This window comes from Mustelus asterias, chromosome 5, assembly GCF_964213995.1.
Source record: "Mustelus asterias chromosome 5, sMusAst1.hap1.1, whole genome shotgun sequence".
NCBI lineage: Eukaryota > Metazoa > Chordata > Chondrichthyes > Carcharhiniformes > Triakidae > Mustelus > Mustelus asterias.
In genome coordinates, this window is record NC_135805.1 from 75,834,942 (window position 1) to 75,856,224 (window position 21,283).

General features: G+C 40.8%; 1 protein-coding gene across 6 annotated transcripts in view; it reads right to left on the minus strand.

The window, feature by feature from the left end:
* ptprk (protein tyrosine phosphatase receptor type K) overlaps positions 1–21,283 on the minus strand; it is a 607,729-nt gene that overhangs the window by 278,704 nt on the left and 307,742 nt on the right. For all 6 annotated transcript variants that reach the window (XM_078212848.1, XM_078212849.1, XM_078212847.1 and 3 more), the window contains exon 7: positions 1,780–2,073. In XM_078212848.1, coding sequence (XP_078068974.1) covers positions 1,780–2,073 — 294 coding nt within the window. The remainder of the gene's footprint in view (positions 1–1,779; positions 2,074–21,283) is intronic.

The window sequence follows — 21,283 nt, forward strand, 5'->3', positions numbered from 1 at the left end:
ATAAAACTCAATCTCTGCTGAACATAAAGCTCTGCAATTCTGTGACTGCCAAAGCCACAAAGCTCTTAAACAAAACCCAAACAAAAAATTGTTTTTATTTATATATGGAAAACACAATACTACATTGATGGAATGGAAAAAATAACCAATAGCAAATGTCAGAGCCAAGTTTTATGGGCAAAATGAGAGAGATCGTCCACTTTGTTGAAGTTATGGGAAAGTATGTGGAGTAAACATTAGCCAGGTCTTCTCAGGGCAAAATCATTGGCAAACTATGACAACTCCTGTCAACAACATGACTGAGGAAAGTGAAAATGTGAGAATTCAAAGCTGAAGTCGGCATAAAACTCATGACTGACCAAGATGATGTTTTGTTCAAGGAGTAATGTTTGCTATTAAATTGCTTCATAAAAATTAATAATTGAATGCAAGATGTCAAATTATTCTCCCAGGAATGCAAATTAGTTTTCTTTGTAACAAAATAGCCCTTCTTATATAGTTTAGGTATTGAGAAAAAAATGCAAACATTGTTATTTCAAAGCCTTGTTTTTAAAAAGAGAGTCAAAGACCCAGAGAAAGAGGTTGAAAAGAGGAAATTACAAAGTTAATCAAAAAATAATTATTAGAAGATTTCAACGATGAGTACAGGAAAAAGGAAGGGCAAAGAAAAGTGATGAGTTCCATCCACATTTTAGAGTTCGGAATAAAGAATAAGTTATCAGTAAAGGCTGTGTTAGGGTTTTTGGGGAGGTGAGAACAAAAACACATTTACAGTTTAAAAGGAACAAGACGAATGATGATAAAATACAGAGACAAGAGAGACAGAAAGGAGAGAAAAAAGAGAGACAGACAATGGAGAGGAGAGTTTGACAAGAACAGCATGCGAGTGTGAGGAACATTGTGAGAAAGAAATGTGCAGACTAGAAATCAAAAATAAACTGACATGAAATTTATTTTTCTGACACTGAATCCAGGAATGCAAGACGGGTATTGGTACGATTTCACTAAATACTAGTGCGGTATCAAAATCTTAGACTGAATTTGTTTTATGGAGGGGAACAGAAGTGTTTAAGAGAGTACAAAATGGAAACATTGCTTTAAACAGAAGCAACACATTTGCAAGTTTGCATTGTTTACTTTCTAAAATATTTTGCCGTTGAGAGTGGTTGAATCTCTGACATTGATATACATCAGTGTGTATTTGTGAGGACACAAAAATATAAACAGCAGATAAAAGGGCCAGCTTAGAAATGAGTAGTGTCAGAAAATATAGTACTGCAGTTTGGCTGAAGAGGGATGCTGGACTTCTACTAAATCTCAAATTTATGCCTGATCTGTAAACAAAGTACCATGTGGAGGGAACAGAACTCTCCTGGAAATGGCTATAATTCTCTAAAATCTGATCGTTTAAAAAATTTCAAATGAACTATTCAATCTGTACTCAACGTTTTTCATGGAAACCTTTATTGCAGTAGTATAAATGTTTGGTGACTCACCAGCCTATACCTTTCCAGCATTTTGCTTTATCATCATTTCATCAAGACTTGTGCTACAATGAAATCCAAATGCTTTATTCACGAGATCGGTGTTTGCAGTCACATCACTGACAACGCAGGACTATAATTTTATCAGCATATATATTCTTAACGTTGTGTCAACATTATGCATATTTACCTCATTATTCCAATTCTGTGACATGTTTACTTTATTCCTGCCGTTAACTTCATGACAGAATTTATACGTTTAATGCTGGATAGTTTTAACCTGATGTGGACTAACCTGCACATTTTGTTCTGGTGATGAGTGCGGGACCTGGTAACCCTGTTCCTCCTTCGCCAGGCCTCGTCAACAAAACTCTGATTTCATATTCTGTGTCTGGGTCCAGATGCCATAGCTTGTAGGTTGCTGCATTTACGGCATGGATTTCTGTCCACGATCCACTGGTCATGCAATATTCTACCTCTTTCAGAATGATAGGGCCGTCGCCAATGATCGAATTTGCATTAAGTTGGATCAGCAAGTATGTAGGACCAACACCAAGTAGTTGGGGTGGTGCAATTGGCATGGGTGGTTCTGTAAGGACAAGAAATGTAATGCATTAATATTCAACTTCAATTTCTTCTGCCAATCTTTAAAGAATATTAAAACTAAAACCTTTGAAGTTTTCAGTACAGAAGACCAATGTCCAATGTATTATTTATACAAATTAATGATTTTCCAAATCCAAAACAAGTTCCAAGTCAGCCATCAAGATTTACAGCCCCTCTCTTTTGGGAAATATAGTTTTAAATTTTGAATTTCACTCAATTTACACAAAGCTCAAAGTCAAGAGATTGCTGATCACTCTTTGCATTAATGCCAGTCTTTGAATCAGTTTCCCAAAGTCTGTCTATTCATCACCTAGAGCAGGGGGTCCCAAACTGGGGCCCGTGAAGGGTCTCCAGGGAGCCTACAAAGCTGGCGGTCAATGATAAACGCTGGTTCAAATGCACACAATTTAAAAAGAATGAGAGAAATCAAATGGTTCAGAGCAAGACCTCTTGAGAGTACAACCGCTTGAGAGCACTGGATGATTCTAGGCTGACTAGTCAGCAGATCAGTATCCAGTACTCTTAATGGCCTTTCTCTGGTTGGCCCATTTGATATATTCCATCTCAGTTGCTGGGCAGAAAATCCGGCAACGAACAGCATGGCTGAGGTGAGGGAGGACTCAAATCAGCCAGAAGTGGGGCAGTGGCTACAGCAATGAGGAAAGGCTGCATGTGGCCTACTCATGGCAGGGCCTCGGGATAGGAGCAGGTGGGATTCAGGCCTCGGGAAAGAAGCGGTGCAGTTCGGGGGATGGGAGGTTCGGGCCCCAGAGGAAAGTGAATGTGTGTTTGTGTGTGTGAGGACACCTGCTTGTGTGCACGAGGATGTGTGTTTGTCTGTCCGTGAAGATGAGCGTATGTGAGAGAGAGAGAGAGAGAGTGAAAAGGGTAAGCATGTGTGAGAGAGGGGGGGGTAAGCATATGTGTGAGAGAGGGGGTTAAGCGTCTGTACAGGAGAGAGAGAGGAGTAAGCATACGTGTGAGAGAAAGAGAGAGAGTTACTCAGTTAATGGGAGGGTGTTGGGGAGAGTTACAGAACAAAGATCTAGGGGTACATGTTCATAACTCCTTGAAAGTGGAGTCACAGGTGGACAGAGTGGTGAAGGCGGCATTCGGCATGCTTGGTTTCATCGGTCAGAACATTGAATACAGGAGTTGGGACGTCTTGTTGAAGCTGTCCAAGACAATGGTAAGGCCACACTTGGGGCCTGATTTTATCAACAATTTGCGCCCGTTTTCGGGTGCGAAATCACGGTAAAGTCGGGTGTGTGGCCTTTATCGCGATCTGAACCCGCCTCTGTGCAGATCGCCACTTTACTGAGACCCGCGAATGGCAGGGATCCGTTCCGCGCCCAAAGACGATTTAAATGCATTTGCATGTATTTAAATTGAATTAATGAACTGCCTGCCCAACTCTATCAGCATTTCCCCCTTTACCACCGCATTTGCCGATCCAGAACCGTTATTTTAGGGACCAACTAAATAAAAGTCTGAGTCGGGTGCTCCAGTCTCTGAAGAGCGCGTTCAGAGCTTCCAGGTGGTGGGGGGGGGGGGGGGAAGGGAGGCCAGATCGCTGTCTTGCGGGGGTGGGGGGGGGTGGTGGAGGGAGGCGGGTAAGATGTATCTTGGGGAGGGAGGGGGCAGATGGATCTCTGGGGGAGGGGGGGGGAGCAGGGGGTCCGCTGCCACTCTACAGGCGATTGGTGGGGGGCAGGGGTGGCGATCGGTCTGGGTAGTGGGGGGGGAGTGGATAAGGGGGACTCACACACATCATTGTCCCCCTTATCCACCATCCCCCACTACCCAGACTGAAGACGGGAATGGGTTAATGAACTTTGTCACACTTAAGCATTAAGACCCGAACTCTGTGATTTTGTTGAGAACACTGCAGAGTTCATGTTTTCGTCAGAGTTCGGTGTTTTTCATGTCTGTACCAGATAAGAGGAACAGCTATTCTTGCTGTCTCCACTTGTTATTCAGAAATGCAGTTAACCCAGCTCGAAATAAGCTAAACAGTCTCCATTTTCATGTACCTTTGTTTAACACGATGGAGTTGACATGTATGACTTCTGTGATTGTATAACCATAGATTCATATATATATTCATCATACATTATTCATCTTACCCTGATATAAAGTATTATACAAACTTGTATGTATATCAGTTAACTTGTTTGTGCAAAACCTGTGATGTTGTTTCAAGGCTATAAATGACGAACAATCGTGGCCTTGGAGATCGAACAAACTACGCAGAGGAAGATACTGCTGATGCAACAAGAATCTCACCATGAACAATGACAGACATCTTAGAGAATTGCAATGTAATGAGGGCGGGAACAGGGACATATATAAACTCTGTTCTTACTTGTGTTCGAAGAGAAGGCTGGGGGTCCACTGTTAGGAACCTCACTTCTCCCGCAATTGTGAAAATAAACCTGCACTTTGATCCACTAATAGTGTCAGAGGTTTTCTTTACCTACAACACAGACGATTGCCACCTCTGCCCGCCTCCCCCTCCACCGATCGCCCGCAGAGTGGCAGTGGACCCCCTGCGCCCCCCCCAGAGATCCATCTACCTCCCACCCCCGCCCCGAGATACACCCTCACTCCCACTTTTCGCTCCCGGGCCGCTTTCTCCGCTTTCTGCAGCCTGGGAGCGAGCCGACACGGGCGTGCTGTTTCAACTTTTTTTCTAACTGCGCATGCGCAGTTCAGAGCTCCGATTGTTCCAGCAGCGCTAAGCCCCGCCCACAGCGCGAATGGGACTGGAGATGGCTGAGAGCGTATGGGGGCGCCTGAAAGCGGATTTCTAAGTCGGATCTGTACTACGCCCAGATTTGGCACTTAGAATGAAAATGGTAAAATCGGGCCCTTGGAATACTGTGTGCAATTCTGGCCACCCTATTATAGAAAGGATATTATTAAACTCGAAAGAGTGCAGAAAAGATTTACTAGGATGCTACCAGGACTTGATGGATTGAGTTATAAGGAGAGGCTGAATAGACTTGGACTTTTTTCTCTGGAGCGTAGGAGGCTGAGGGGTGACCTTTTTGAGGTCTGTAAAATAATGAGGGGCATAGACAAGGTAGATAGTCAATATCTTTTCCCAAATGTAGGGGAGTCTAAAACTAGAGGGCATAGGTTTAAGGTGAGAGGGGAGAGATACAAAAGTGTCCAGAGGGGCAATTTTTTCCACACAGAGTGGTGAGTGTCTGGAACAAGCTGCCAGAGATAGTAGCAGAGGCGGGTACAATTTTATCTTTTAAAAAGCAATTAGATAGTTACATGGGTGCGATGGGTATAGAGGGATATGGGCCAAATGCGGGCAATTGGGATTAGCTTAGGGGTTTTAAAAAAAAAGGGCGGCATGGACAAGTTGGGCCGAAGGGCCCGTTTCCATGCTGTAAACCTCTACGACTCTATGTGAGAGAGAGGGGGGGTAAGCATATGTGCAGGAGAGAGAGAGGAGTAAGCATATGTGCGGGAGAGAGAGAGAGGGGTAAGTGTATGTGCGGGAGAGAGAGGGGTAAGAGTGTGAGAGAGGGAGGGGTAAGCATATGTGCGGGAGAGAGAGAGAGAGGGGTAGGCGTATGTGCGGGAGAGAGAGGGGTAAGCGTATGTGCGGGAGAGAGAGGGGTAAGCGTACGTGCAGGAGAGGGGTAAGCAAGTGTATGTGAGAGACAGAGGAGTGTGTGTGAGAGTATCATTTTGTAATATCCCTAGAATAGCAAGAAGTGGTGCATCATTCAAAGATGTTTTAAGGAAATCATTGTCACCAATATCAAAACTTTTTTTTAATCAAAGCAAATTTGTTGATAAATGTCATTCGTCAAAGCATTCCAGATGACTCAGAGTAATTTATTTCAGCTAATTTGGGCACAAATCTTTAAATTCACAATCTGAGAAATAACCAGAGAAATATCTACTATTTCATGTTATTACAAACATTGTATTTTTCATATTTTTTCCAATAAAAGATGATGTCACTCTGAGGACAAAGGTTGGATTCAGTGCGTCTGCAGGGAACTCATACAGATGTCGGATGCAGACAGGGTCAGGTTTACCTGTTAGGCCACACAGTCCAGTATCCTGCCAATATGTCTCTCTCTCTCCTGCACATACGCTTACCCCTCTCTCTCTCTCACACCCTGGATTCTCACATAAAAAGTGCGCTCAGGGAACATCCCAAAAGATGCTGGTACTCGTTGAACATATTTAGTCGAGTAGACATCCAAAGAAAGAAAGCAAAAATGTGCATTTGGCCAAAAAGGAGGGAATCTGACCTGCAGTGAGGACTCTAGTGAGGGCACTATTTTTGCATCGCTGCAGTGAAGTGCAATTCTCCACCATCTAATCACAATGTAATGAAAACAAATTCCCTCGTCACTTGTCAGCAGTTTTTATAAAATGGAAAAACTTCATTTCAGTTGCTTCGTATACTTACTGAAGTACTATGCATGTCATAAGTGGCACATCATGTACATGAAATCCAATATGTAAACCGTCCTCACTATATTGAAGTCTGATCAAGCTTAAGACTTACCAGCTAAAAATAACAGATGATTCCTTAAAAAAGGATTTTTACTTTTAATCCCAGCCCGAATGGAACTCTCCATCCCTACTAATATTCCTTTAGTCTGCCCCAATTGGGCAGTAACAAGAGCAAGAATATTAGTATTTATTTGGCATATTTAACATGTTAAACTTCCCAAGATGTTCTACTGATTGCATATGGTTACACAAGGAAAACGGATGCTGAGCCGCAGAATAAGGCATAATCGGGAACTAAAGGCTTGGGTAAGGATGGGTTTTAAAGAGTTTCTTAAAGAGATGATGAGCGTAAACAATCTCCAGAAGAGGGAGGATGTACAAGAGTTAAGAGCATAACATAAAAACCTAATGAACAGGAGAAGACCCAACAGCCCATAGAAGCAACTCAACATCTCACCACCCTTTGGTTCCCTTGGCTTGCGCCAAAACAACCGCACCCCTCCTCCACATGGCCACTTGTCCCTCGTGGTCTGTCCATCTTCAATTATGTAGAATAGTCATACAGACTCAAAATGTTAACTGTTTCTCTCTCCACAGATGCTGTCAGACCTGCTGAGTTTAACCAGCTTTTGCTGTTTTTATTTCAGATTTCCAGCATCCATGGTATTTTGCTTTTACCTCTTTTTAGAACCCCGTGATGTCAGCCATCAGGTCCAGAGGAGTTGTCACATTTTAGTTCCTCAAGTTTCTTGAATACTTTTTCTTCTGGTGATATTACTTTCATTGCATCACTCTTTAGCTCCTAGATTGACTTCTATTTCTGGTACGTGACTTGTGTCTTCTACTGCCAAGATTCTCACAAAATGTCTGTTCATTGTCTGCCATTTCTTCATTCCCCATGGCAACATTTCCCATCTCTGCTTCTAAGGGACCAATGTTTACTTCAGCTATTTTTCCTTTTCATATACTGTAAAAGGTTTTAACCTGTTTTCATATTCCTGGCTATTAATGTGCATTTTATTTTTCCCCTTTTTGTCAACTTATTGGTGACACTTTGTTGGGTTTTAAAATATTGCTATTTCTCAGACTTACTGTTATTCTTTGCAAAATGATAGCCTCTTCTTTTAACCTAATATTATTGTTAATCTCATTGGTAATCCATGGATGGATCTGTCTTGCTCAGTTTTTATTTTTCCAGTGGAATATTTATTTGTTAAACTTTGTGAATTGGTTCCTGTACATTTACCACCAGACCTTTTAGTCTATTTACCCAATTAACCTTAGCAAGCTCTCCCTCATTAACTTTGCAAATGGTGCTGTTCAGGTTTACGATTGTTGTTTGTGATTGGAGTATGTCACTTTCAAATTTATTGCACAATGGTATTGTATTATGATCATTATTTCCAAGTCGATCTTTTACAATGACATTACTAATTAACCCTACCCCATTGCACAATACTAGATCTAAAATAATGCCATCCCAACTTGGTTCCACAACATATTTCTCCAGGAAACGATCATGAAAGTATGCTTAAAAACGTATCCTCCAGGCCACCTTTGCCAATGTAATTGGTCTAGTCGAATTGAAGATTCAAGTCCACCACAACTATTATACCGCCATTGTTACAAGCTCTCATCATTTCATGTGTAATGCTCTAACGAGAGCTTCAAGATTTTCGGTGTCCAGATTACCAACAACCTGTCCTGGTCCATCCATGGTGACGCTATAGTTAAGAAAGCTCACCAATGCCACTACTTTCTCAGGAGGCTAAAGAAATTTGGCATGTCCGCTACAACTCTCACCAACTTTTACAGATGCACCATAGAAAGCATTCTTTCTGGTTGGATCACAGCTTGGTATGGCTCCTGCTCTGTCCAAGACCGCAAGAAACTACAAAGGATGTGAATGAAGCCCAGTCCATCACGCAAACCAGCCTCCCACCCACTGACACTGTTTACATTTCCCATTTTCCTGCCTTGGAAAAGCAGCCAGCATAATCAAGGACTCCACGCATCCCAGACATACTCTCTTCCATCTTCTTCAGTCAGGAAAAAGATACAAAGGTCTGAAGACACACACCAACCGACTCAAGAACAGCTTCTTCCCTGCTGCCATCAGACTTTTGAATGGACCTACCTCATATTACGTTGATCTTTCTCTACATCCTAGCTATGACTGGAACACTGCATTCTTCACTCTTTCCTTTCCTTCTCTATGTATGGTATGCTTTGTCTGTATAGTGTGCAAGAAATAATACTTTTCACTGTATTCAGTACGTGACAATAATTAAATCACAGTATAACTGATAAACTACTCCCATCTGTGTGTTTCTGACCCGTTATTCCTAATCTTCACACAAACCCTTTCTACTTCATGATTTTCTGAGTCAAGGTCCTTTGCCACTCATGTCCTGATGTCATCCTTTATCAGCCTATCTTCCCTCCATTTCCATTATGCCTGTCTTTTTGGAATGTTGTGTGCCCTGGAATATTTATTTCCTAACTTTGATCATCTTGTAGATATATATATGGCCAATGATGAAAAGTTCTAAAGCATTTTTCTCAATTTATGCCACTCATTCATCTATTTTATTTAAATGCTCTTTGCAATCAGATGAAGTGACTTTAATTTTTTTTAAATTACTACTTCCTGGACGGACCTTACTCTCTTTTGAACTATGACTGTTTCTGATCCTTCTCTTCTTGTCCCTTCATCTTTACTTTTATACTTGGATTTCCAAATCATCCTTCATCCAAATCCTCTATGCCCTCTATTGGTTTAAATTCATTTTTCACTAATCTGATCATATATGCTTGTACACAAATGTTTGTATGCTCTGACCCTTCCTGTCGCCCGAGTTACCATTATCTGTATCACTACCCTGCACTATGGCCTTGTCCCTTCTCTTTAGCTTTCTAAATCGCTTCTCACATGAACACTCCCCATCAAGGTTGGAGTAAGAAAGTGGAGATCTTTAGAATTGCATACAAAATACAGCTTATAAAAACATGCCATCTGGTCTAATTCCAGCATTTGTGCCCCACTCTCCCAACCTAACATTCTTCCTCATTTAAGACTATCAGCTTAACTTTGTATTCCATTCTCCCTCAAAATTGTCAAGCATCCCCTATACCATTCACCTCAACTGCCTTTCTCTGGCTGCCCTTTTACCCCTACTCTGCTTTGCCATGCAGCCAGCTGACCTGTTCATTCTGTTATATGTCCCCATGTACTGATAAGGATTCATTAGCCATTAATGTGGCAACTGATCACAGGCCTTTAGAAATCTAGATATATTATATTTGCTATTATTACATCTGCCCTTAATTATCCAATTACATTGTTAAAGAATTCAATGAGGTTGGTCAAACTAGATTTCCCCCTTTGACACTTTTGCTGACTCTTCATTATTGCATATCTGGTTTCTGGATTGGTTTTCTATGTTCTTCTTTATTAGGGTTCCATTATTTTCCTACCACCATTGTTACTGACCTGGTCGATAGTTCTCCTAAATTTATTTCATTTCCCTTCTTGAATGTTGATATAATATTTGCTATTCATCAGTCCTCTGGCTCGACACTACTTTTCTAACAATTCCTTCCCTACGTGCAATTATGCCTTGCTCAGGTTCTTTCAAATTCAATGATACAATTCTTCTGGATTAGAGGTTTTATCCTTCTAGCGACAGATTGGTTTATTAAATATATTTTTTATTTTAATAACATCATTTCACATCCACCTGATCTATTTTTTTGGTAAACACGGAAGCAAAACTAATTAATTATTAGTAATATGTCTGTCATTTTGCTAGCTCTTCCTGTGATTTTAGCCTGGCCGTCCCTTTGTATTTTTTTTCACATTCCGACTTGCCAATTTTTTCTTGATAAATTAATTTCACAGCCTTCTTAATTATCTTATTGATTTCTCATCTACATTTTTTGTATTCTATCTAGTCATGCTATCCCTTATTGTCCGTGCAATTAGTCCCTTTTCTTACCCGCATTTTTCCCTTTTGTCTTTATCAAAGAGGGGGCATAGGTGCGAGGGGCAAGGTTTAAAGTAGATGTACGAGACAAGTTTTTTGTTTTTACACAGAGGGTGGTGGGTGCCTGGAACTCGCTGCCGGGGGAGGTAGTGGAAGCAGATACAATCGTGAGTTTTAAGGGGCATCTGGACAAATACATGAATAGAATGGGAATAGAATAGGATGGGATATGGTCCCAGAAGGGTGGGGGGTTTTAGTTCAGTCGGGCAGCATGGTAAGTGCAGGCTTGGAGAGCCGAAGGGCCTGTTCCTGTGCTGTAATTTTCTTTGTTCTTTGTCTTTATTCGTCTGCAGTGTCTCATTAAGTGTTTGGTTGGTTCTTTTTTTTAATGCTTTCCTCAGGTGAACACTATTTCAAAGGATTCCTACTGCTGTTCTATATGAAGATACTAGTTGGACCTCAGCTGGAATCGAGGCAAAGATTTTACGACCCTCCCATCTGACAGGATATAATCATTCCACCAAGCTGGACCGAGATTTAAATTGATCACTGCATCTGCCAGGGGAGATGCCCAATGGAGGAGCCATAAAATTCTGGCCCATCTGGAATAGTGTGTACAGTTTTGAGTCCAACACTCGAGGAAGGATGTGAATGCATTACAGACAGTGCAGAAGGGATTTACAAGAATGGCTCCAAGGATAGGAGACTTCAGTTATGAGGAGATTGGAGAAGCTTGGACTGTCCTCCTCGGAGGGAAGACGACCAAGAGTTTTGATAGAGATGTTCAAAATCATGAGGGGGTTGGACAGAGCAGATAGAGAGAAACTGGTCCCACTCGTAATAGGATCAAGAACAAGAGGGCGCCAATGTAAATGCCAAGAAGCAAACGTGATGTGAGGAAAAAACTTTTTCTCACAACAAGCAGTTTGGGTCTGGAATGGACTGCCTGGATGTGTGGTGGAGCAGGTTCAAGAGGGCATTAGATGATTACTTGAATAGAAATAATGTGCAGCGATATGGGGAAAAGATAAGGGAATGGCAAAAAGTCATTATACTCGTTTGGAGCGCCAAACATGATGGGCCAAAAGGCCACAACAATTCTGCAATTCGGTGAATGATCATTATTGGCCAATGTCATTGTCAATTTTATTTTCCAAAGTTTTCTTTTCAGCCATCAAAATCTGCCTTTCTCCAAACTATTACATTTATCCTTCTCATGTTCATGTCCTCTGCAATTATCTCCATGTGTATGTATCGTCACATCAGTTGGAGGGTTGGTGACAAATACAGAGAATACTGGGAGGAGCGACGCTCTGGAGTGATTTAAATACAAAGTTGAGTGTTTTAAATATGACTCACTGGGAGAGCGGGAACCAAGACAGATTAATGACAATGAATGCAATGGGTGAGTATGACTTCTTGCAGGTTGGAACGTGGCAGAACTGTATTCGTGAAGCTGAAGTTTAATGCATGCTGGGAGGCCAGTCAGGAAATTATTTGAAATAACCTAATCTGGAGTAAATCAAATGCTGGGTAACATGCTGGGGATTTAATCAAATGTTCCTTTTAAACAAACATTACCATTTGAAGTGTGATCGCTAAATGCCATGTACTGCATTTAATCCAGGTAAATTTAATCAATGAGCAAAGACGCAAAGACATTTACATAAAACATTTAAATAACCTTTATTTGACAGATCCAATATTAATGCATGAAATATTCCCTGCTTTAGTGATTGCACTGGGTTAGTGAGTAACAACGTTTCTGCTGCAAAGTGACTGCCATTCAAGACTTCTAATAAGCTTTCAGAGATGCAAATAAAGCATTGGTAATCCATAACAGTAATTATGAATGGATTTACCACAGTATTTAGTGGACACCTTAGAAACCCTGAAACAGATATTAGCATTCAAGCCTTTCTTCAAATACTTAAGTATTAACAGCTTCATCAGATTTTAGCAGAACACTTGAATTTAAATGAGCTGAAAACAAGCAGGTAATTGTTCTGCTACAATATTAATATTCCACATAAAACAATGTACTGCCACAGACTGAATTCTAAGAAATGATCACTTTGTAGGTACACAGTGTCAACCAAAGCGCAAGGCAAGTTCTCGCAGGAACATTTTCACAGTACTATGGATATAATGCAATTTTAAATTGTGCTTTAAAAGCAAGTAATAATTGGAAAGAGACTTCCCAAGGATCATGATGCAGATGTGGATTTTTGAAGCTTCAAAAAATCCTTCCAAAAACTGGCGTCAAACTATACACCAATGACCTCTACTTTCTCAGGCGGCTAAGGAAATTTGGTATGTCCACTATGATTCTCGCAACCTTTGTAGGTGGACCATATAAAGCATCATTTCTGGTTGCATCACAGCTTGGAGTGTCTCCTACTCTGGCCAAGACTGCAAGAAACTACAAAGCATCATGAACGAAGCCCAGTCCATCACTCAAACCAGACTCCCATCCACTGACTCACTCTACACTTCCCGCTGCCTCGGAAAAGCAGCCAGCATAGTCAAGGATCCTGCGCACCCAGACATTCTCTCTTCCAGCTTCTTCCGTCGGGAAAAAGATACAAAAGTCTGAGGTCATGTATCAACTGACTCAAGATCAGCTTCTTCCCTGCTGCCATCAGACTTTTAAATGGACCTACCTTATATTAAATTGATCTTTCTCTCCACCCTAGCTATGACTGTAACACTATATTCTGGGGCGGCATGGTGGCACAGTGGTTAGCACTGCAGCCTCACAGCACCAAAGACCCGGGTTCAATTTCCAGCTTGGGTCACTGTCTGTGCGGAGTTTGCACATTCTCCCCACGTCTGCGTGGGTTTCCTTCAAGTGCTCCGGTTTAATCCCACCGTCCAAAAGGTGTGCTGGTTAGGTGCATTGGTCATGCTAAATTTTCCCTAAGTGTACCCGAACATGCACCAGAGTGTGGCGACTAGGGGATTTTCACAGTAACTTCATTGCAGTGTTAATGTAAGCCTACTTGTGACACTAATAAATAAGCTTTAAACCGCATTCTCGCCTTTCCTTCTCTATGTACGCTATGTTTTGTCTGTATAGTGCGCAAGAAACAATACTTTTCACTGTGTACTAATACATAAGACAATAACAAATCAAATAAAGTGTGAACCTGTGTAGATGTACATGGTCACCATTTTGAAAGGTGAAAAAAACTGGTAATTTAAATTAAATCAATGTGTCAAGTTACAACTAATGAATGAATTCGACACGGATAGTTTCAAACACAATCTTAACACTTTAAAAGACGTCAAATTCATTGCATTCGGCATTTAACGCTAGTCATTTAGCTATGAAATATTCATAAGGATCCCAGTCTGGATCAGACGTGGCACTTCTGGTTTTGCGATCATTCTTCCATTCTGCAACAAATCAGCTTCCTCTCCATCCGTCGAATTGAATATTGTGTTTTGGAACGACCGGATGATGGTTTGCTCATTATCCCACGTTTTGTAAAATATAAAAGCACAGAGCGGGCATACTTCCACTTTTTGTGCAGGTTTACTGCATTTAACCATCCACCTACTCCCATGGCTTTTTGAGGCAAACACACAAAGCTTCAGCTATCGACATTAGATCCCCAGTAAAATTGCAATGTGGTTGTTAGTTCTTTGCAGGCGCTTCTTGATTTTATCAATTATATGAGAACTGACGATGTCCCACACTAAGAAGCTGCACTCTTTGCAACGTCAACAGGACAACTAATGCACACAATCGATCCACAATTTCGCCCCACCCTCATCCTCCATATGGACATGCACCAAAACTCTGGCAGGTGTTATGATCCCAGTTACAAAAGTCTGAGGTCACCTACCAACCGATTCAAGAACAGTTTTTCACCTGCTGCTATCAGACTTTTGAATGAACCTACCTTATATTATGTTATGTTTCTCTACACCCTAACTATGCCTGTAACACTACATTCTGTACCCTCTCCTTTCATTCTCTATGAACGGTATGCCTTGTCTGTATAGCACGCAAGAAACAATACTTTTCACTATATGCTAATACATGTGACAATGTTAAATCAAATCAAGTTATGAGAATACTGACCAAGCTGGATACTTGTTAAGATCTTGATCGACCAAGAACATAGAGCATGGAAGGACCAAGGGTAAGGAAATAAGTGACAGGACTCCAAGACTAAATTGAAACATCAAAATGATCATGACCAAATTAACTTGAACAAAACAGAAGCAATAATGACTAAATAGGTACACTGAACAAATAACATGAACTTTCCACCTTAAACTCAATCCAACAGATTTAGCCCAGTTTAACATTTTCACTATGGCTTTTAAACATACTTGTATCCTGGGAGGCAGTTCTTCTTCTCTGGGCCTGGGTGCACAGGTCACAGCTCAAGTCTATAGTACTCTAACAATATGGCCTCCTGACCCACCAGACACATGACATCTAGTCCAAGGCTGGGCTTCTCTCTTTACAGAGTTCCTTTGTCCTACCAATTTCTTGCGAACTTTCCATTTTCTTCTCCAAACGTACAAAACTGAGTTATCTGCTTAAACACAACAGACTGCATGCCTCTTGCCTCCAGGTCAACGCCTCTTGCAATCAGTTTTTCTTTTAGGAAATAGCTCAGTCCACAGCAAATTTCTCCATAGCAATCTCAGTGCTTTCTTGCTTCCAAAAGCTTCTCAGCTGGATCAATGAAACCAAAACTCTGTATTCTAAACCCTTACTATATCCCACAATAAAGACAGATATAACACAGGGAACCTTATTTTCAGAAATCTTTTGCATTTCAAATTACCATAGGCTTAAATTTTAATCCAACAACTAAACAAGCTTGCAGCTTGTCTTCCCATTTCTTATGGTTTACACTTGAACCATATTCAAATGCTTCTAATCCACGGGTCGCTTCCAGGCATATCAAAATTCATAAGCATTTCATCCATGTTGTTGATGTGACATGATGGTGACTCATGTTTTTGCTACTTTCTGATGAAGAATCACTGGAAACTGGTTAATTCAACGTCAAGATCATTTGGTAGTCTCAGGGCGAAATTGGACCTCTGCTAGGACACAAGACATTTTTGTCCCATAAAGCAGCTGCAGCAACTAACTTCTTCTCTGAAACCTTTGCTGAACTCAGGGTTTGCTTTGGCCCATTTAAGCGTGGGCATGATGTAATCATTCTGACAATTTTTGAGGAGCCATTCCAATACATTTTTTTCAAGATCAGACGAATAGCTGGTCACTATTTTCATGGTGTATTTGGTCTTGGGTATCTTCTTCAGTCTGATTCATCCTCCTTTCATTCCCACGCCAGGTTTTCATGAACATAAATTCCCTCACTGTGGCATAGTTGTGCGATAAATACCACAACTTTTTGCTTGAAATCAGCTTCGCACTTAATTCATTTTGTAGGAAAACCCATATCTGTTCCTTGATTGCCATGTATGGTCTGCTCTGTGTGAGCCTATCTTAAAATCTTGTGCATCTGCTTTGCAACATGGCCTATTTCACCTGCTTGTTCTCATGCAGCAACTTATAACACAAGTAAAACCCTAAATATATCTTTCTAAGCTGAAAAATTGAGGCTGGTGTCAACTTATGCACTAGGTATAGGCCAAAACATATTTTGACACTGTAGAAATGGGGCCGTCTAGTACTCTCGGTTGACTTATACACCGTGATCTATGGTAGAAGCCACAAATGGAAATAACACACTATAAAATCCAATGACTATTCCATTCCCCTTTTTAAACCCAACATAGAAATATAAACCCACTACTTTTATGGGTGGCGTGTGACAACAATATCCTACAGAAGAATGGAGTCGCAATACATCAAATGAATGTTGTAAACTAGCACCATTAATTGGATGTGGCAAGTGTCACAGGAATTGTAGCTTATTGTGCCTAGAAGCCAATGGGCTACACTCCTTACGTTATTATATCCCCAAGCTCATGTTGTTATTGTGCAAAAGCAGAGACAAAAGACAAGCAACTTTCTCATTGATTCTTTTTTGCTCCTTGACGAAAGAATTGTTCTTTTGTCACTCCTATAGCTTCTGGTATCTGGTTCAGATAGTGTCGAGTATAGCTGAAAGCAATAAACCTTCCTTCATGCTCCAAGTTTTCAGGACGTCTCAAATTTCTGTCCAATAAATTAATTACTTCTAAAATGGAATCGCACATCACAGAGGAAAACATTGCAGCTAATTTGTACACTAAAGCTCATGACAATGAAGAAACTGGATGAATAACTGATCAGATGAAATCTGTTTTGGTGAGGGATGATCATTGGCCAGTTCATTGGGATTAACTACATTGCTATTTCTCAAAGGTGATCTTGGGATCATGTGCCCACCAAGACAAGAGATACCCGACATCTGCCCTTCCAGCTACAGTGAGAATGTTGTCAAGACAGACCACAGAATAGGAAAGACAGAAAAATCACATTCTCAAATTAAAAGCTCAAGTCATCTGCAATATAAACGGGAAGATTCATTTCCAGCAATAAGACATCTCGGGAGTAATTTTATTCAAAGGTATGGCCTGAACGATGGGATGGAAAAATAAGCTTGCAGTTTTGAATGCAGGCCAGTGGAACAGATACATTTGCACATGAATTATGTTTCCTTATTCAAATCTGGGGTTCTACTTTCTTCTCTCATTCCTATATATATCCAGGTCTTTTCATTTATGGGTGGCTGAATGGAGCAGTCAGAGCCTATATTAATTCAGCACCCGAGGTGATGCAACTAGTATTTTTAGATGACACTGCTGGCACGATTACTGCGTGACTGAACAGTGGAACATTTGTAACTCATTCCTTTTAAATGGGGATAAAATAGCTTATTCCACTTCATTGCAGCAGGAAGAATTTTTTTTGAAAATTCTGTCCAGATTTGCTCTTCAGGAATAAATGGTGCCAGGGTAATGGATCAACTGCTAGATACCAATTTCTGGGGGGGGGGGGGGAATGCAGGATTTTCATCAAAATTTGCTGATATTTGTCCGAACATAGTAAAACAGAAAAACCATTATGGCATAGCACACTGGACACGTTATTTCAAATTCAATGATCCTTTGAGCATGGATCGGCAAGTCGCAACTGTAATGTTGCAGTCTTATCTGTGAGTTGCACTCGCTTTGAGGGCAGCCTTCCAACTGTGAGTACTTAATTTATTTACTGTAATTCTGTGGTACAGCTGATGGGAAGATTCAATCGTAACGCAAAATCTTTGTTTGCACCAGCAGAACTTCAATACAGCGCTGCATTTAAACTTTAGAGATTGAAATAGATAGCTTCTTTTGAGTTATACAGATATCCAGCCCATGCATCAAATGTCTTGATCCTTCATTTCATGGCATACCTTCATTAACTATTATGGTCACAGCTCCTGTGTTATCCCCAAGCCTCTTTTACATATCAATAATCAGGGTTTAAACTCATAGGATACTGGATAGTAATAATCCACTGCATGTAACATAATATTGCTTATGATTAGGTGTGACTTCAGATTTCCTTGTCCAATTTACAAAAGATAGCCATGTCCATTAGTAGCCTGGAGTAGTGCCTGCCAAAGGCTACAGGCCATTTTCCTTCAATATTTCAATGTAGCAGTTCAGCCTGACTTTTAAGAAATGGATCATTCCCTGAGTACATAGGGAGTTAGTCAATGCACAAGGCAGGTTCTCACAGAAACCTTTTTTGCAATACCAGGGATATGCTGAAATTTTAAGTTGAGTTTTTAAAGCAAATGAATGAGATAACGATATTCTTTAGGTTCAACATCTCACTCAGCTCTTTGCGCAAGCCATTGATCCTGTGCAGTGTCTCATAGTTGAAGTCATTTGGCTGAAAGAAGTCCCCTTAACAGGCTTGCAATTTTTATGGTGCCAACAACATAACCTGAAAATTTCAGAAGTCATTATGCACAATTTTTCCCTTACTTGATGACCAAATTGAGGGGAGACTGGTGGAATTTGGCTGGCAAATCAGTGTTGCATCGTCCAATCTATAGTGCTTCTCACACAATGCTCATCATCCCAAGAATTCCATATTTGAATCCTTCCAATCAGGTTTTGCCTGGTCTTGTAGCAAAATTGCTCTTAATCAAAGTTACAAATGACATCCCATGTCGCTATGACAACAGTAAACTTTCCCTCCTCAATCTCTCTCAGATTTTCGACAGGATTGACCACACCATTCTCCACTGCTAACCAGCTCAAGTGCTGCCACAGAATCATTTGCAATTGCTTCTTTCCCTGCTCCATTACCTCTAGACTTTCCCAAGGATCTATCCTTGGCCCTCTTCTATTTCTCATCTACATGGTGCCCCTCAGTGATTTTTAACTACATTGACAACACCCAGCTCCACCTCAACAGCGTCCTTCTCACCTCCTCTACTGTTGCTAAATTATCATACTGCTTATTCAACATCCAGTATTAGATGGGCTTCCTCTCTTTAAATATGGGAAGACTGAAGAGTGTTTTCAGTTACCGAAGCTTCCAACTCCATCCTTCTCCCTGACAACCAATTAAGCCAGTCTGCTTGCAATCTTAGTGTCAAATTTGCCACCAAGATGAAGGAGCTCCTGAACTCATATTTACATCATCACTTAGACTACCTGTGTAACATTGCCTGACTTCGCCCTGTCTTAACTCATCAGCTGCTGAAACCCTCAACCATGTCCTTGGTCATACTAGGCTTGATGAGTCCAACACACTCCTGACTGGTCTCCCACATTGTATCCTCTGTAAATTTGAGGCCATCCAAAACTCTGCTGCCCTGTCTTAATTCACACCAAGTCTCTTTCACCTATCATTCCCATGCTTGCCATTGGGTCCCGGCAAGCAATGTCTTGATTTAATTATTATATATTTTTTCAAATTCCTCCATGATCTTTCCCTATGTTCTTCAGCCTGTTAGGAAATCCTTTGATCTGTGAGCTGCTGTGTGACCCTGAGGAGATTAGTTTTGTCTGCCCTTTACTCTCTAGTGTGGGTGCGTTTGATTACAGGTCACCTATTAATTCACATACATCTGAAGTTGATTCTGAATGTCACAGTGCATGATAAATCTTGTAAATTGTTTTATCTTCCTAAATTTGTATGGTAAATTTTGTTTCTGTTTGTTCAAAACCTGCGGAAACTTGTGGGTTTATTCCAAAAAGCAGGTGTCCTTAATCTCAACCTTTAGCTACTGGAAACAAAACATTACTGGTCCCTAATCAGGCCTTCCCCCCAACCCCTCTTCCCCCCCAACCTCCTGAGGTCGACCAAGGATCGTAACCAGCCCCACAATGGATAGCTATGCTCATCTAATTCTAGTGTCTTGAGCATTCTGATGTTAACCACTCCACCATTTATGGCTGTACCCTCAGTTGCCTAGGTCATAAACTTGGTAATTCTCTCTATACCTGTCCACCTCACTTTACCCAAAGGTTTTACTTTGACTAAGCTTTTGATTATCTGTTCTCATATCTCCTTATGAGGCTCTGTGTCATATTTTATTTTATAATGCTCCCATTAAGTGCCTCGGGATGTTTATTACATTAAAAGCACTGCAAAAATACAAGTTGTCGTTACTGTTGATTTCTCTTCACTGCAGTAAATTAGACGCAGCACTTTAAGCATGTTTAAATACGGAATTTGAAAACAATTATGGTTTGCGAGAAACCGTTTTCCTGTATCATTTTTCTCCCTTTTTCAGTAGTCATCAACATTGGCCTATAAACACTAGTCCTCCAAAACTGGTTCTGCCATTGTTCCAGAGCATAAGAATTTAAAGCCATGACTCACATGGCCTAGTTTTAGAGCTTAGTTATATGCAAAAGGACTCTTAATTACTGGAAGAGAACATAGCATGGAACAGTCATGCTGTAAACTGTCATGCTGTAAACTGTCATGCAACATTTCACTGAGCATGTCAACTGGATTAACATAAAAGAATGAGACACATTACAGTACAAGTCAGGGGTGAAATTTATTGCCTCTTTTAATTCAGGTCTTATCGCTATACTATTATCATATGTCACTTTGTTCAAAGTTCCACTCATATGTTTTGTGCAACACCAAAAGGAATATAAATTGGCCCTTAGCAGCTAAATAATGACAAGAAACCGAGTGTCCGACTGCAATGCAACATTCAACAAAAAATTTCAATGAGAGAAATATAAACGCATTCATGTTTAAAATTGGATATTTCATCCTACATAGTCTTTCATGGTATAGGCAATATTGTCCTGAGCCTTCAAATGGTGACAGGGAACCATTTTACTTCAGGAATCTTTTGACCATTAGTTTATTATACAAAAACAATAAGGAAGCCCATTGTGGCTATACATTGAGTGAATCGCCTAAAATGAAAACAGAATCTTTGGCAATACAAAATAGAATCCAATCCTATAGTACTGAAGGAGCCATTCAGCCCATCAAGTCTGCACTAACTCTCCAACAGTGCATCCCAACCCCTGTAACTCCACTTATTTACCCCACTAGTTTTCCCCTAAGCTACACATTTTCCACACAAACATTTTCCTTTTACTTGCATTCACTTTTATTGTGTATTCTTTGGGAAAGAGCCAACAGACGTTCAAACACCCAGCCCCAAAGTTCCCCCCCACAAAGGTTGAAAGGTTTCTTAGTAGATCGTAAAGCATAACGATGGTCTGTTCAAAGAATGTGGGCTGCACCACGAGTGTGAC